Source organism: Trachemys scripta, chromosome 4 (genome assembly GCF_013100865.1).
Source record: "Trachemys scripta elegans isolate TJP31775 chromosome 4, CAS_Tse_1.0, whole genome shotgun sequence".
Lineage (NCBI taxonomy): Eukaryota > Metazoa > Chordata > Testudines > Emydidae > Trachemys > Trachemys scripta.
Window position 1 is genome coordinate 11,069,192 of NC_048301.1, and position 17,940 is coordinate 11,087,131.

General features: G+C 44.9%; 1 protein-coding gene across 3 annotated transcripts in view; it reads left to right on the forward strand.

Annotated features, from left to right (window-relative positions):
* Nucleotides 1-9,640: 9,640 nt before the first annotated feature.
* TMEM260 (transmembrane protein 260) overlaps nucleotides 9,641-17,940 on the forward strand; it is a 50,569-nt gene continuing 42,269 nt past the window's right edge. For 2 of the 3 annotated variants that reach the window (XM_034768492.1, XM_034768494.1), the window contains exon 1: nucleotides 9,641-9,832. In XM_034768492.1, coding sequence (XP_034624383.1) covers nucleotides 9,688-9,832 — 145 coding nt within the window. In that variant the 5' untranslated portion in view covers nucleotides 9,641-9,687. Of the gene's footprint in view, nucleotides 9,833-16,722; nucleotides 16,796-17,940 lie in introns of those variants that run through there. The other variant, XM_034768493.1, reaches the window with a different exon arrangement.

Here is a 17,940-nt window from a genome sequence, read left to right on the forward strand (position 1 = left end):
CAAAATGTTATGAGAGTGTTAACATGGGCAAACCCAGGTATTTTTCTCTATCCTCACCCTCAGAAGCAGCTGTGCTGTTTTAGCTGAAACTTTCCAAAAAGAGTCTGAGATGGATAGCTGGCATGGAACATTTCAGCCCAAACAATTAAAGTTTGATGAAGTTATAAGCAACTGAGAACAGAGTCTTCCAGGGGAAAGTCTCAGGCAACCTTGACTTTAGGCAGAGATGGCAGCACTGTCTATATTTCTCGAAATGTATTCCCCCAGTGCTCTTGAGACAATGCTGCCAAGCCTGCAGCTGAAGGGGACCCTAAGGTCATAGGACTCCTATTCTCGCATGGGACAGTTTGCAGTGTTAGTGGGAAGTTTTGCTTCTTATACTTCAGAGTGCATGGTTTATAGGCTATGGGATGCTTTGTGCTAAGACCTCGGTAGGGTTGATAAGAAGTCTCCCACATCATCCTCATGCTAAGTAGAAAAACTTTACAGACTGTTCTTAACATCCTCCATAAGCACATATTACACCAGATTTGGATACATTTCCTACTCCATATGACCCTGGCCATGAACCTTAATATGACAGGATGGCTTAGGGGAGAAGGTAGAAGAAATAATCATTGGCCTTGCAGCAAGGGACGGTGTCAAATATAATGGCTTTGACGGAGGACTCAGATTTTATTGAATTGACTTTGGAGCTCCAGGACTTTCCAAACAGGTAACAGACAAAATAGTAAGCCTGGAGAAGCTTTACAATCCAAGGCACTGAACCAGCAACTGTAGGATCAGGGTTTTAAACTCAACCAGAACACAGCACAAATATGGTGAGCAAATGTAGAGGAGGGTCTGGCAAAGACAGCAGTGAACACAAGTAGATAAACTGAAATTTAACAACGACAAATGTAAGGTGCTACACTTAGGGAAGAAAAACAAAATGCACAAATACAGAGTGGGGGGGAAACTGGCTTGGCAGCAGCACTGCTGAGAAGGATCTGGAAGCAGGGCCGGCTCCAGCATTTCTGCCGCCCCAAGCGCAAAAAAAAAAAAAAAAGCCGCGATCGGTGGTGGCAGTTCAGCGGCAGGTCCTTCGCTCCTAGAGGGAGTGAGGGACCTGCCGTCCCCGAATTGCCGCAGGTGCCGCCCCTCTCCCTTGACCGCCCCCGAATTGCCGCAGGTGCCGCCCCTCTCCCTTGGCCGCCCCAAGCAACTGCTTGTTAAGCTGGTGCCTGGAGCCGGCCCTGTCTGGAAGTTGTGGTGGATCACAACCGCAACGTGATTCAGCAATGCGATGCTGTTGCGAAACAAGCAAATGCAGTTTTGGGTTGCGTTAACAGAGGCGTAGCCTGCAAGTCACGGGAGGTGATAATACCGCTCTACTCGGCGCTGGTTAGGCCTCAGCTGGAGCGCTGTGTTCAATTTTGGTCAGAATGTCTAGAAAGGATGTGGAGAAACTGGAAAGGATCCAGAGGCAGCAACAAAAATGATCAAAGAGATGGAATGCAGCCATATGAGCAAAGGCTGAAGGAACTGGGTATGTTTAGTTTGAAAAAAAGGAGATTGAGGGGGGACATGACAGCAGTCTTCAAATACTTGAAAGGCTGCCGTAAAAAAGATGGAGAAAAGTTGTTCTCTTTTGCCATAGACAGCAGGACAAGAGGCAATGGGTTCAAACTACAGCACAGCAGATTTAGATTAAATCTCAGGAAAAACTTCCTAACTGGAAGAACAGTAGGACAATGGCACCGACGCCTCGGGAAGTTGTGGATTCTCCTTCACTGGATGTTTTCAAAAGGAGGCTGGAGCCATCTGTCTTGGATGGGTTAGACACAACAAATCCTACATTGTGACAGGGGGTTAGACTAGATGACCCTTGCGGTCCCTTCTAACCCTATGATTCTAGGGGAGAATGATTCTTGAGGGAATGTAACTGTCGTCCCTGGATGAAACTCACTCCGTGTGCGGAGTAACAGCACAAGGCTAATGTACCACTTAAATCCTACTTCACCCTATTTTGGGGGCTTAAGTGCTGATTCTTTGAACAGGAATGAATTTCACCCATAAAGCGCAGGTCAGAAGAATTGGGGATCTTTTGAAAATAATTGCATTTATCTGTCTAACATCATATTAAATTTGGTGGGCCAGATCCTCAGCTGCTGTAAACTGGCATTGCACCACTGAATCTGGTAAGAAAGAACAATGAGGAGCCCTTGTGCCTCCTTAGAGACTAACAAATTTATTTCGGCATAAGCTTTCATGGGCTAAAACCCACTTCATCAGATGCATGGAGTGGAAAATACAGTAGGCAGGTATAAATACACAGCCCATGAAAAGATGGGAGTTGCCTTACCAAGTGGGGGTCAGTGCTAATGAGCCAATTCAATTAAGGTGGAAGTGGGCTAGTCTCAACAGTTGACAAGAAGGCGTGAATACCAAAGGAGGGGAAAAAATCACTTTTGTAGTGCTAATGAGGCCAATGTAATCAAGATGGCACATTTCAAACAGCTGACAAGAAGGTGTGAGTATCAGCAGGGGGAAATTAGTTTTTGTAGTGGGTTTTAGCCCACGAAAGCTTATGCCCAAATAAATTTGTTAGTCTCTAAGGGTATGTCTACACTACCCGCCGGATCGGCGGGTAGTGATCGATCTATCAGGGATCGATTTATCGTGTGTAGTGTAGACGCGATAAATCGATCCCCAATCGCTCTCCCGTCGACTGCTGAACTCCAGCTCGGCGAGAGGCGGAAGCAAAGTCGACGGGGGAGCCTTGGCCGTCGATCCCGCGCCGCGAGGACGCAAAGTAAGTGATTCTAAGTCAATCTAAGATACGTCGACTTCAGCTATGCTATTCTTGTAGCTGAAATTGCATATCTTAGATCAATTCCCCCCCCCCCCCCCAGTGTAGATCAGGCCTAAGTTGCCACAAGGACTCCTCATTGTTTTTGCTGATACAGACTAACACGTCTACCACACTGAAACCTGGTAAGAAAGAGTGGCTGATTATACTGTGATAAATTCTTACTCATGTGAATTGTCCCACTGGCTTCAATGGAACTACTCACATGAGTAAAGCAAGCCGGGTTTGGCCTCTTGAGGATTATGGGGATTTTAGGTATCTATTTCCAATAATCTTGCTTTGTTCATTAGATCAGTGGCTCTCAACCTTTCCAGACAACTGTACCTCTATCAGGAGTCTGATTTATCTTGTGTATCCCCAAGTTTTGCCTCACTTAAAAACTACTTGTTTACATAAAAATACAAGTGTCACAGCACGCTTACAGAAAAATTGCTTACCTTCTTATTTTTACCATATCATTATAAAGTAAATCAATTGGAATATAAATATTGTATTTACATTTCAGTGTATAGTACTGTATATAGAGCAGTATAAACAAGTCACCATCTGTAGGAAATTTTAGTTTGTACTGACTTCGTTCGTGCTTTTTATATAGCCTATTGTAAAACCAGGCAAATATCTGGATGAGTTGATGTACCTGCTGGAAGACCATTGCATACGCCCAGGGGTACGTGTACCCCTGGTTGAGAATCACTAGATCTTATTTGTTGCAGCTGGAAATGGTCAGTTCTTTTGCCATCAAAGACCATGATCCTGCAACCTGATCTATGTGGGCACATGCTTAAGCCCATATGGAGTGCCACTGAAGTCAACGGGGCTCTGTCTGTGTAGATCAGACATCAGGATCGGGCTCTAAATTATTTAACTAAGGCATGCGGAAAACTAAGTTACACATGGCTACGGAAATCAGATGTAAAAATGTAAGGCCTGATTTTCAAAAATGTTGAGTTTTCAAAACTCCAACTGAGCCAATGAGAAATGTGACAGCTCAGCACCTCTGAAAATCAGGCCCATAATTGAGATACATGTAAAGAGCTGCACACAAGAAGTCATTTGTAGTACACAACAAGAAGACCATGAAGCAGATTTTATGAAGTTGCAAAATTATGGAAAATAAAATTTGCCTCTAGAGAAATGAGGTTAAGTGGGCATTCACCCATGAAAGCTTATGCTCCAATACATCTGTTAGTCTTAAAGGTGCCATAGGACTCTCTTGCTTTTTACAGATCCAGACTAACACAGCTACCCCTCTGAGGTTAACCTATTTCATGTTGTAAGGGGAGGTTTAAATTGGTTACGGAAATATCACAAAACATATATAACAAACTAGGCCCCAATCCCACAAACACTGATGCGTGCTCTTAGTTTTACACATACGAGTAGTCCCATTGAGGCTGCACACACATGTAAAGCTAAGCACATGCATAGCTGTTTGCAGGATTGGGACCCAAGATCAAAGACAACTTCTTGTGGGTGGGGTCAGAATGATGCTTGTTGAGACATTTCAACCACACTCGTTTGTTCAGTCTATCGGTTGCTTTTGGGTCAGGGACAACTTGCAGCATGTCAAAATAGTTCAGTCAGTCACATGTGTTATCTGAGCTGCAAAACTGATGCTTATTGAAACAAATTAAACTCAAAAATAATCTCGCTAGTTCTTTTAAAACAGTATTTTCAGTATCAGTACCACATAATGTTAAATGTCTTGTTTAAATAAGCAATGTTTATTTATATTGTTACAATTGTTCACTAGTAGGTGCTTTTATTGTATAAGGATACGGTTAACAATTAAGAATGGGCTGGCTAGTTAACTTTTGCTACTTAAATTCTTGCACCAGTCCAATGATGACAATATTGAAGCTTTGTTGAATGCGTCTATATGTAAGGTCATTAAATGGATGCTGACTATTACACAAGTACAGCAGTTGAGTGCTTTCTGTATTAACGTTATCACCTGATGGGCAAAAGAAAAGGTTTAACTAAAGCTTTGGACTAATTGAATAGCATTTCAGTATTTTCTTATGTAAAACTGGTTCTGGTCCATTGTTTTTGTTTATTTGCAATAATTGTGCTCATTCAACTTTGTAATGACACTGCCATGGGTGAAGAGAATTTGCTTTAAGTATTACTCTTCCCTTTCTGTCTCCTGCCTCTTCTAAACTGTGTCTTTCATGAGTAAATCTACAATAGATAAAAAGAACTAAGTACATAACCATTTTGGAGATGTGTTCTCAAGCTGTGTTTTAAATTACTTTACAAATTCCTGTTTACTTTCTTTTTGCCTTGGATATTTCCTAATATGCTGAGAGAAAAGTATGAAGGTGCTTTATTGTAACAGGAGAAATAAAAGGAATACCCTCCTGTTAAACACAGAACGCATTTCATAGCATTCAAACTGTACACAACCAGAAATATGTACTTTGCTTACCTACCACTAGAGGATGCTCTAGTGCCACATCCAGAATTTTTACCAATGCGTACAGCACGAGGACATATCTGGAAAGGTTTTCAGTTGTCTTTGTGCTTTTAATTTGAGTATTCTTTTTAGTAGAAATGGATTTATGTTCCAAAGTTCAAATCTAAACTTCCCTAAAATCCAGGGGGCTGGTTTGAGTTGTTCAGGAACACTGAGATGAGTTCAAGGGTATTCAGATGAAATATTTTGGTTCAGGAACATCATTTTGTGCCCAAACAAAATGCATTGGTAAAAACTGCATAGCTCATAGCATTGGTCAAAATGAAAATAGTCCTGCAGATCTTGCTCTGGTAAAACTCCTATTGACCTCAGCGGGTGTGATGTCTGAGAAAGAAGTGCAAGATCAGGCCCAAAGTCAAACATCATTGATCACCACATTTCAGTTTTCTGAATCAAAATGTAAACCCACTCTCCAAACTGCATGGGCTGACAGTGAAGATATGTTTGTAATCCTGGCCTTGAAAATGTAGTATTTATTCAGTAAGATAAAGGCTTCTACGAGCCTGCCCGCCAATGCTGGATCAACCTACGTTGTTACTGGTGCTCTAAAAGCTGTAGCTTTTGCATGACAAATATAACTTATAGGACAATTAAAGAACAGTTTGTCCTTACCATATCCTACAGTAGGGGTTCTCAGTTCTCAACCTTTTTCTTTCTGAGCCCCCCCCAACATACTATGAAACTCTACAGCCCCCCTGTGCCACAAGAACTGGTTTTCTGCATATAAAAGCCAGGACTAGTGTTATGGGGTAGCAAGCAGGGCAGTTGCCTGCGGCCTCATCCCACAGGGACCCCCATGAAGCTACATGGCTCAGGTTTCGGCTTCAGTCCCAGGTGGCAGGGCTCAGGGTCTGGGCTTCAATCCCATGCAGCAGGGCTTCGGCTTTCTGCCTTGGGCCCCAGTGAGTCTAATGCCAGCCCTGCTTGGCGGCCCCCCTGAAACCTGCTCATGGCGCCCCCTCCCCCCCCCCCCCAGAGGGCCTCAGACCCCTGGTTGAGAACTACTGTCCTACTGTATACTTAGGTATTGATGGTGTGGTAGTAATGTAATCACTCATGATTAACATTATCAGTTGATGCCTTTTCCAAATTAAATACAAAGAAACAAAAATACTGCAGTGAAAAACACTTCAGCAAAAGAGCCTCCCCTGCGGGGAAAGATAGCTCAGTGTTTTGAGCATTGGCCTACTAAACCCAGGGTTGTGAGTTCAATCCTCGAGGGGGCCATTTAGGGATCTGGGGCAAAAATCTGTCTGGGGATTGGTCCTGCCTTGAGCAGGGTGTTGGACTAGGTGACCTCCTGAGGTCCCTTCTAACCCTGATATTCTATGATACATAAGCAAACTGACCATTCACTTTGCTGCTAACATTACATTACAATGTGTGCAAGAACAATGATTGCTCTCATTACCAAAGTGACAATGGTTGGCTGAGGACTGCAACCTATTTTTTCTTTCTCCCCAATGAGCCTCATCCAGTAACACCTGAAACAGGCCAAGGAGTTCAATATGTTGACGCTCACTTGGTGACCAAGGAGCCAAAGAGTAGTAACACTTGTGGAGGGAAGGCAGCCATTTGGTCCCTTCATCTTACTCAGCCAGTGTATATATCCTGAAATACCAGTTCCTTCTAACAACCTAACTTCTGTTTGAATACGGTAGACTGGCAGCTCCTTTTGCTGTCTCTGCACAGAAATATCTCCTAAATTCCCTGAATACCTTTCTTCCTTTCAATTCATGTCCTCTTGTTTCTGAGCTGGTTATGCTCTAAAATGATCTTGCAGTATCCATCTTCTTTGTGCCCCTCAGAATTTGATATACAGTATTTCAATCATGTCAATCCTTAATCTCCTTTTTTAATGAATGCAAACCTAATTTTCCCAACGTCTCTACTTAGATATAATCCATAAGACTGTTTATCATCCTCGTTACCCTCTTCTATACCTTTTATATTTGTATTCAAAAGCCCTTCTTTAATCTGCCTCTATACTCCAGGTATGGCCTCACTAGTCTTTTGTACGATCCCATAATGATTTCTGCAGATGTGTTTTGTTCTTCTATCGATACCTCTCAGTATTCTATTTACTTTCCCTAACAACTACCACATAGTGAGCTGGTGTTTTTAATATTCTGTACACTGTAACCTGCAATCCTTTCCTTGATCAGCATTTTACAACGTATACCCATTCAGGGCATAAATCCTTATTATTTGTCTAGCACCTTAACTGTTCAGTGGGTAAGATGCTCAAAACAAAAACCACATAACAGAATCTTTGCTCTAAGGCCCTGATTGCCCACTTCCTAATAGTAGTGCAACATCATTGATTTTACTCCTGATTTACACAGGTGTATGTGTATGTCAGATGCGAGGAGCCTACCTTGTCTAAGGTGTTATGGGGTAGCAAGCAGGGCAGTTACCTGGACGTATAACAACCGGAGTAGCAGGGGGCAGTAAGACTGGTAAATTTCAAGGAGCAGGTGTTTCCAAAAGAGATTTGAAGGACAAAGTTATGGGGATACCCTTAGTGTATGTTATTTGGGAGTATGTTCCAATATTAAGAGGCATCATAAAAAGTTTGAAATCAGGCTGGGGAAAGAAGATAAAGATAGGAAAAAGAGACATTTGGGGACAAGCTTGGGAATGGAAGGGGATGTGGGAGGGAATCAAACTGTGGTGTAGGCAGAATCAGAGCTCTCGCATACTTTAGAAATTCAGGAGGAATTTGTAAGAGATGCAGAAAACCAAAGGACGTCACTGCAAAGACTCAAGAACACGTTGTGTTTGTACAGCACCTAGCACAATGGGGCCTTAATCCATTACTTGGAATCCTAGATGCCACCGCTGTACATATAACATTTATGATGTCGCTCAAACAGAAGGTACGGGCTTGATGCAGAGATTACAGGGCGAGGTTCCATGGACCATGCTATGTAGGAACTCAGACCACGTGAATGTAATGGTCCCTTTTGTCTTTCTTCTTCTTTAATCCCCATCTGTCAGCTCAATGACAAGGGGGCCAAATTTCCATTCTTCTTTTGGTTTCTATGGTCTAATGTTTGACCACGACTCCTGGGCATACACTTGGAGAACCTGTCATGTCCTTCATTTGCGTTGCCCCAGCTAGTTACCTTTACTAGATTTAGCATGTCAGCTGAGGCAAGGTGCCAGGGGTGAGGACACTACTGTGCACTTGCAGCTGCTTGAAGTCACGAGTGAGAGATGAGTGAGGCACCAGGACCAACTGCAAGCAAACCACCTCCATATGGGTGCAGCTGTCTACGATGCTGTTGAATTTACCCTATACACCCCCTCTTCTGCCATTAATAATAATGGTGGGGAAGGAGGGAGGGAGATGTGATCAGAGTGGTGAGAGAGGGTGATGCTCATGGCAGCTTTGTTCTGCTCCAACTGAAGATGGGAGAGGAGTAGCCCAGCAGGGAGGAGATTAGCCAGGCAGGAAAGGAGCGGACTTGAGCTAGGATTGTGCCAGCAGGACAGATAGGAACAGATGACGGACAGGAGCTGCCGTGGAGGGACAGGAGGCTCTAACAGCTGCAGGAATGGCGCTCCCGATGATCCTGTCGCTGGGTTGAGGGGAAGGCCTGTGGCATTGTCAGCTGGGCACACCCGGGTGTAAATCAGGGCTCGCTCAGCCTGCAGCCTGAGGGGCTGGCAAAGCAGCTGTGAGGAGCCGTCCACCAACCAGGTGCATGTGCCGGGGCAGGGCCAGATGTGCCACAGAGGAGGAGATGAGGTGAGGAGGTGACAGCTGAGCCCAGATACCTGACTGGACCAGACCAGTACCCGCAGCACCCCCACTAAATCCCTACCCTTTCCCCTGCCTAGTCCTGAGCTCACCTAGCCCCCCTCATTTCTTGTCCCCTGCCCAGTCGCTCTCCCCTCCCCCACTCTCTCCTTGTGCCCCTCCCCCAGTGTCTTTCCCCTCCCCCACACTCCTTGTGCCCCTCCCCCACTCCCTCCTTGTGCCCCTTCTCTCTCCTTACCCGCCTCCTTCCCTCCAGTCTACCTCCCCGCCCCATCTCCTCTCCCCTTTCCTCCCTGCTCCAGCCTCCTCTATGCTCCCCCCGCTCAGTGGTTTTTCCCGGCCCCCCCCGCTCAGTGGTTTTTCCCGCCCACAGTACGTCTCACCACCGCAGGGAGACAGCGGCCTCCCCTCCTTCCCGCCCCCTCCGAATGTACCAACACGGGGGGTGGGTGGGGGGAGAGCAGGCGGGGCCAGGGTCGGACCACGGCGCCACCCTTGTGGGGCCCACCCGCGCGGCCTGCGGCAGTGGTACCGCCCACCCCGCCCCGCGGCTCTCCCGGAAGGAGCGGCGGGCGGGCTGCCTGGAGCCCGCACATGGGTCCCCAGCCCGGCAGCCGCCCTGGGAGGCAGCGGGGCCCCCAGCGCCATGGAGCGGGTGGCTTCGCCGGGGCGCTGGGCGCTGCCGTGGCTGCCGCGTACGCGGCGACGCTGCCGCCGTCCGTGCCCGGGGGAGACTCGGGTAAAGTACCCAGGCCGCCCCCGCGACCCCGGCGCAGGGCCCCCCGCCCAGCCTGCAGCGTGCGGGCCCGGTAACCGCTTCGCCCTGCAGGGGAGACGGGGCCGGGGCCGGGACCCCCTCCCGCTGTGCGGGGGCTGCAGCGGGGCCAGTGACTCCCGCACCCCCGGGGACACGGGACCCGCCCCGCACAGTCGCACCCCAGCAGGGCATCCCCGTGGGCGTGTCGCTCTGCGACCCCCGTCTCGTCACTGCCCCAGCCCGGGCTCCCCCAGCCTGCAGTGCGCAGCCGGATACCCACCCCGGGGGGGGGCGGTGATACTGCAGCGGCTGTGCCCCCCCCCCCCGCCCCAGATCTCCATGGGGAGAGACTGAACTACACCCCACCCCCCATACACATACACCCCATCCCCGAAGGGAGTGACTGCCAAGCACAAACAGCCCCCCCAACCACCGGGGTGTGTGTGTGCTTTTGTGTACAACCTTCCCCCAGCTCTGTTTGGATTCTGGGAAGGGCAGGCCTAGGTTCACCCCTCAAGTGAGGGGAGGGGAGCGCAAGACCCAGAACACCATTAAGTACTGGGGGCAGCCAGTGCAAACACAGGAAGGGGACTGAAGTCAAAGGGTAAAAATCAGGGTTCTGGATGGAGACACCAAGCAGAAAACTCTAGATGGTACCTGGTGCATCCGAAGAAGTGAGGTTTTTACTCACGAAAGCTTATGCCCAAATAAATCTGTTAGTCTTTAAGGTGCCACCAGACTCCTTGTTGTTCTGGTGCCCTATGTGGTTCCTGTTTTCTAGAGGGATGTGTGCATAACTAGTTGGAAAACCGTTCCCAGAGAATAGTTATCAGTAATTCACAGTCAAGCTGGAAGGGCATAACCGTAAGGATCAGTTGTGGGTCTGGTTCTGTTCAGTATCTTCATTAATGATTTAAATAATGGCATACAGAGTTCACTTTTAAAGTTTGCAGACGATACCAAGCTTGGAGAGGTTGCAAGTGCCTTGGAGGATAGGATTAAAATTCAAAATGATCTGGACAAACTGGAGAAGTGGTCTGAAGTAAACAGGATGGAATTCAATAAGGAGAAATGCAAAATGCTCCACTTAGGAAGGAACAGTCACTTGCACACATACAAAATGGGAAATGACTGCCTAGGAAGGAGTACTGTGGAAAGAGATCTGGGGGGCATAGTGGATTGCAAGCTAAATATGAGTCAACACTGTTGTAAAAAAAGCAAACATCATTCTGGGATGTATTAACAGGAATATTGTAAGCAAGACATGAGAAGTAATTCTTCCGCTCTGATTAGGCCTTAACTGGAGTATTGTGCCCAGTTCTGGGTGCCACATTTCAGGAAAGATGTGGACAAATTGGAGGAAGTCCAGAGTAGGGCAATAAAAATGATGAAAGGTCTAGAAAACATGACCTATAAGAGAAGATTGAAAAAACTGGGTTTGTTTAGTCTGGAGAAGAGAAGACTGAGGGGGGACATAACAATTTTCAAGTACTTAAAAGGTTGTTACAGAGAGGAGGGAGAAAAAATATTGTTCTTAACCTCTGAGGATAGGACAAGAAGCAATGGGCCTAAATTACAGCTAGGGCAGTTTAGGTTGGACATTAGGAAAAACTTCCTGACTGTCAGAGTGGTTAAGCGCTGGAATAAATTGCCTAGGGCGGTTGTGGAATCTCCATCATTGGATGACCTCTTGAGGTCCCTTCCGGTCCTATGATTCTATGGATTGCCACTGAGGATCTAGCTACCAAATCAGAAGGGCCTGCCCCTCTTCAGGGGGGAAGGGCCAAAAGAGAACAGAGGGATTAGCTGATTTTGGGGGACAAGAAATGAGAAAACAGGCAGGGGGTGTGAGTCAGAGGTTCAAAGTCAGGGTTCTACAGAGGGACCCCAGACAGAGAACCCTGTACAGCACCCACTACCCTTTCCTCCTGGGAGAGACTTTGGGTGGGAATGAATGAGGAGAGTCTCACCCCAGCAGGTGAGAATTGAGAAGAGTATATGCAGACTGTCTCCCAACAGGCCCAGGAGCCCTCCCATGCCTGTCCCCTACTCTCCCATAGCCAGACAGTAATGAGCGGTAACAAGTCTTACGAAGACTGCTGTCCAGCCACTGTGTAGCCAGGGCCGGGGGTGGTCGCTTCCTCTGTGCCCGGTTGCTGTGCTCTATTTCAGTGGAGGAGGGTCCTGAAACCTCTAGGGACCTCAGTTTACTCTCTGAGATTTATTTTGGAGTCACACCCCAAACCATGCTGATTTCATGTGGCGTCCAGTTTTGTGACATGTGTTGTGTCTGTGTCCTGCCTTTCAATAAGGGATTTAGAAAGCAGCCTTGGGGAGGACAATTTGTGTCCAAAATCAGCCAGTGTCACAAGCAATATGGGACTGCTTGGGCTCTTACTCTTTTGAGCATGTGTCTGGCTATATTCGACATGGCACTGTATTGACTAGACTGATTTGTCCTTCTAGTAGTATAACTAGGGGAAGATGGGAAACAAACTCTCTCTCCTGCTGCCAATAGGAAGGGAAAATGTCATCTTTCCTCCAGTTCCTTGGGGAACTTGCAAATTGTAAGGCTGGTCCTGCTTAAACTTCTGGTTACAGCTGCAGTTTGAGTTTGTGTGTGTCGGCTGGTATACTAATTACCTAAAGGTACTTACAGACTAAATTGCCCCCAAAAGAGCTGAGCAGTTTATTCAAGGCATTGCCTCTTAACCTCTGAATCCAAGATGTTTCTTGTCCCTGTTTAAACTGACGTTCCCCCTTATTGGAAATTGGGATTTAATTAGAGAAAGTAATTTTAGAATTGAAAACCAATTAGAATTCTATTTTAATTTTAATCTTAAATTATACTTTTTCTCTGTTTTTCCCCTAGACTTGTGGTCAATTGTCTTTGATTTCTTTAGTAGTGGGCTGATAGTTATGCAAAGTACAATATTTTCTGCTTAATATGTGGATGTTTTACATAGGCAGTATTGTAAGTTTAAGGTAATATATGCTTAGCATAACTGTGCATACATTAATACGAAGTTGAATGGTGTTTCAAGTGATAGGTACTTGATTAAAGGACAGTGGAAAACAGAATTGTTTCACTTCACAAAAATCTTCCTAATAAAGTGCACATTTGGGTCCCCAGATACATTGCATGCCTTGCAAGTAATCTGGCTGCAGGGCTGTAATTATTATTATACCAATACTTAGAGGCTCCAATGAGGGCTGGGTCCCTGTAGTGCTAAATGCTGTACAGTCACAGAGTAAAAGGTAGTTCCTTGCCCCAAAGAGTTTACAAACTATATTTAAGACAAGATGGAAGGAGTTCAGCAGACAATGGGAGGGTGAAGGGAGAGACAGAGTGGAGTAACAATGTCATTTCATTGGCTAGCTAAGGCACAACTTGATGACTTCTCATTCAATTTAACATTTATTTTAATTTTAAGCATCTTCCTTTGCCTGTTTCAATTTTTTAACCATATTATATGTTAATCTGGAATGAACAATATATTTACAATAATAACCTTTTCATCTTCTAAAATAATCCCTGCTGGGATACATACCTGTATTACCTTAGACAATGCCTGTGGGTTGTAGCTATAATGCAGGTTTACAGTTTGTGGAACAGTTCTGTGCTGTTTTGATTGTGATTTTGCTCAGTTTTTTGTATCCAGGATGAAAATAAATGTGATATATGTGCTCTCCATGTCTATTGAAGGGACGGCAAGAAGTAATCAGCTTAATCTGTAGCAAGGAAGATTTAGGTTAGACATTAGGAAAATCTTTCTAACTATAGGGATAGTTAAGTAGTGGAATAGGTTATCTAGGGAGGTTGTGGAATCTCTGTCACTGGAATCAGACGAACATCCGTCCGGGATGGGCTAGGTTAATTAGTCCTGCCTCAGTACAGGGGGATAGACACTTTTATGATTCTACAATACTGCTTCCTGATTAGACCATAAATTAAAATGAGTTTAGTTCTTTGGGCGTTGATTACATCTGAGTATATCAAAAACAGCAGCAGCAAAACCCAAGAAACAACAAGGCACGTGCTGTTCATCCCTCAGACCTGTTTGCTTGTATGTTGTATTCATTTTATCCACCCCATGTCTTTTTATGTTGGTGATATTTCAACAGGCATTATCCTCATGACAGGCGTTATCTTTTTGTTCTGTGTTTGTACAGCGCCTAGTACGATGGGGAGTTGGTCTGTGATTGGGATCTGTAGGTACTACCACAATTCTGCTAATAATAACCTAGCATATTACGAGTGCTACTGTGCTATGGCAAATATCAGAGGTGTAGCCATGTTAGTCTGGATCTGTAAAAAGCGACTGTGGCACCTTATAGACTAACAGACGTATTGGAGCATAAGCTTTTGTGGATGAATACTCACTTCGTCAGATGGCATGTAGTGGAAATTTCCAGAGGCAGGTGCTATGTTGTGTCACAACACCACTGCTCAGTTTAGCATGATTGGCTGACTCTGATCACAAGAGACCCCGAACTTTAATAAGAAGAGTGTTGCCACCAAGATAGCCGCACGGAAATGCCTGCTTTCAGTTCAGAGGATTGCCTTTGATACACTGCAAGAGAGATTCTTTAAAGGCGGTCTATAATAGATTCCACTTGAGGTGGTGAGTAAGACAAAGACATAAGTGACAGTCTTTGCATGTGTTGTGGGGCTTAAGGAGCAGTGCTCCTGTAGCATGTCCCTCTGGTAGTCTGCCTGATCGTGTCTCTTCTTCCCTTGTTCTTTCCATTTCATTCGGAGTCAGCTACTAGTTACACCATCTGTGGCTTTTGGGGCTTGGCAGCTGGACCTTGCTGAGGCCTAGGACATTTCCAACCCCGCTCTTCCTGGACTTCTACACGGGCTTTCACTTAAAATATTTGAATAGGTGCATCTAGGGTTCCAGCATTTCCACACCACATCCCACTGGGAGGATCAGTTTTTTTCCTTCCAAAACAGTGGCTGATAGCGGTAAACTACAGCGTGTTGAATCAATAAATGCAGTACTACAGTCGTGATAAGCACTTCTGCTTAAGGACCAGGTCAGTTCCCTTCCCCCACCCCTGGACAAACAAGTCCTTTGTAAATTTTGTCCCTGAGCATCTGGGCTCTAAGACCCTGATGCTACAAGCACTTAACTTTAGTCATGAGAGTAGTTCCATTGACGTCAATGGGACTACTCATTTAAGTAAAGTTGCACAAGTGCTTAAGTATTTGCAGGATTGGGGTCTAAAATCATACTTAGTTTTGAAAGACAGCCCAATATTTTCAAAACACTATATTTTTAAAAAATTGTCCTTGAAGTGTTGTAATCGTAAAATGTAAATGCCAAGAATGATGCAGATATTTTCAGTGGCAGCTTTCTCAAAGTGTTTTGCCATTGCTGGTATAATAATAAAAAAAGAGAGAATAAAATTTACAACTAATTCAAAAAATTCGGCAGACATTAAACCAGCTTAAAATGGATCAGATAAACTCAAGTTGAAAAGAACGTTTCTCTCTGTTTCAGACAGCAGCACCCTATATTCTGAGCCTCAAGGCACACAGTGTTATCCTCTCTTATTAGAGTCAAGCTCATGTTCATGTCCTGATTTTATATCAGTGTCACATATACCCTGTTATGTAATAATAATACTTAGTGTTTTATAAACACTAATTAATGCCCACAGCATGATTGTGAGGTAGGTAATTATTATCCACATTTTACAGATGGCCAGGGAAACGGAGGAAGAGAGATTAAGTGGCTGATGATTTACTCAAGGTCATAGAATTAGGCAGGATCAGAGGCCAGTTTAGAATCCAGTTGTTCCTGGCTCCTTGTCCTGTGTGCAGACCTACAAATCACATACCCCTAGTGGTTTGTCAAGATTGCAGCAGCACTTCCTTTGTCTCTTTTGTATTGTTTCATTTTTCAAATGAAGGTTGGTGCATGAAGTGTTTTAGAGGTTTTGGTATTTGTTCCGATTAACACTTTGTTAAAAGCTGTGTCGTAATGCTTAACAATTGACAATGCTATACATCCTGTAACTTTTCACACAGCTTTTCTTGGCAGTTTACATACATATTATCTTGATGTTGTTCTTGTCCGCAGTATGGATCAATACCATAGTAATATGTATCAGCATAATAGTGCATAATCTATCTTGTCAATAATAGGCATTTTAAACAGATACATTACCCAATATCCTAGAAAGATTTAATTGAGTCCCTAGCCATCTCTTAGCCCTGGTCTACACTGGGGGGGGCGGGAGGGAATCGATCTAAGTTACGCAGCTTCAGCTACATAAATAACGTAGCTGAAGTCGACGTACTTAGATAGACTTACCGTGGTGTCTTCTCTGCGGTGAGTCGACTGCTGCCGCTCCCCCGTCGACTCCACCTATGCTTCTTGCGCCGATGGAGTACTGGAGTCGACAGGAGAGCACTCAGCGGTCGATTTATTGTGTCTAGACTAGATGCGATAAATCAATCCCTGCTGGATCGATAGCTGCCCGCCGATCCGGCAGGTAGTGTAGACATACCCTCAGATACAGTTCATGATACTGTTTCAGACGCTGCCCTATTCTTGGCTCAGTCCTATGGGCTGTGGCTTTGGCTACAGGTTAGTGCAAAAATTGGCAACATCCAACTCCGTTGAGCCTGGTTTTACCTGCTGTTAATCCAACAAGTTGAAGTCTGGATAATTCAGCTTCCTTAGCAACTGTGCAGGTATGTAGTTATCACAGCGCTTTTAAAGTGGCAGGAAGCCTAATTCAGGGGTTCCTTTATTAGTGTGACCTTTAGCCACATTCACAGTGGTTGCTAATTTTGATCCTCATGACTCTGCTTTCCAGGACGCAGTGTGCTGCAGGTGTCATACATTTCTGTTTGCAAAGGAAAACAAGGAGCACCGTAGACGATGGTCATAGTCAAAATTGGGGAATCACTTGGAACAAATTACAGAGGTTTGCTTTGCTAACGTGCCTCAGGCTGTGGTTACGATAGCTTATGGCCAATGCTGTCTAAACTCTCTGCACTGTGCTTTCCAGAACGTCTTAGTCTTGTTGCTGAGTGTGCACCTAGGAGGATTTTCTGCCTGGTGAGATCTCTCGTAACTTTTATGGAACAATAAAACCACTGGTGCAGAACCTATATTTATGGGTTCACACTTAAGTACAAGGGGTGAAATCCTGTTGCCACTGAAGTCAATGGCAAAACTCCCATTAGTTCAGGATTCCACTCTAGTCTCTAAACCCAGTCCCAGCTCTATCTAATTCTCTGCAGAAGAAAAGAGACGACCCTGGCTTAGCAAGTTGCAGCTAGGTGTGCACCTTATTGAGTATGCTCTGAGTAGCAAGAACGCTCAGTTCCTCTGCGTTGCTCATTTTCATGCAGAACCAAGCCCTGCCGGCTTCCCTGGATTTATAATACCTCAGAAATGCCGTAGCCATTATGGATTAAATTAAATTTGGGGATGAGTAAATTCCAAATCCAAATTGTGTTTTTGTAGATCGTCTGTTACATGGAACCTTTCCTAAAATAGAGTAGTAATAAAAATAGCACTTAATAGCACTACAAAACCCAGGGCTGAGAGGTTTTTATGCTAGCAGGGGCTGCCTCGGGGGGGTTTCTCAAATGCTCAGCTCTAGATGAGATCCCTGATTTGACATCAGTGACTAACAGGAAGTATAACTTGACTACCACCTCTTTTCCTAATTGTGCACTGTAACTGGATGGTTTTTAAAAACTTCTTGTATAATTCTTATCTTTGTTATAGAATTATTTGAAAATGAAAAAAAAATACTGTTGTAATATACACATAGCCATTTATACGGCAAGGAGCAATGCAGTTCATACTATCTCTGTATCATGTATCGTTTGGCCATACAGACTGCACCTTAAAATACTGCACAAGCACCTTAAAATGTGTATAATAATGGTAATAATAATGACCAGTGTATTCAGTACATCAGAGAGACTGCAGCTCTCCATTTAAGAAAGGCACTAGAAATTCAAGGCAAGGATCACATCACTGATTTATTTCAGAGTAGCAGCCGTGTTAGTCTGTAGCCGCAAAAAGAACAGGAGTACTTGTGGCACCTTAGAGACT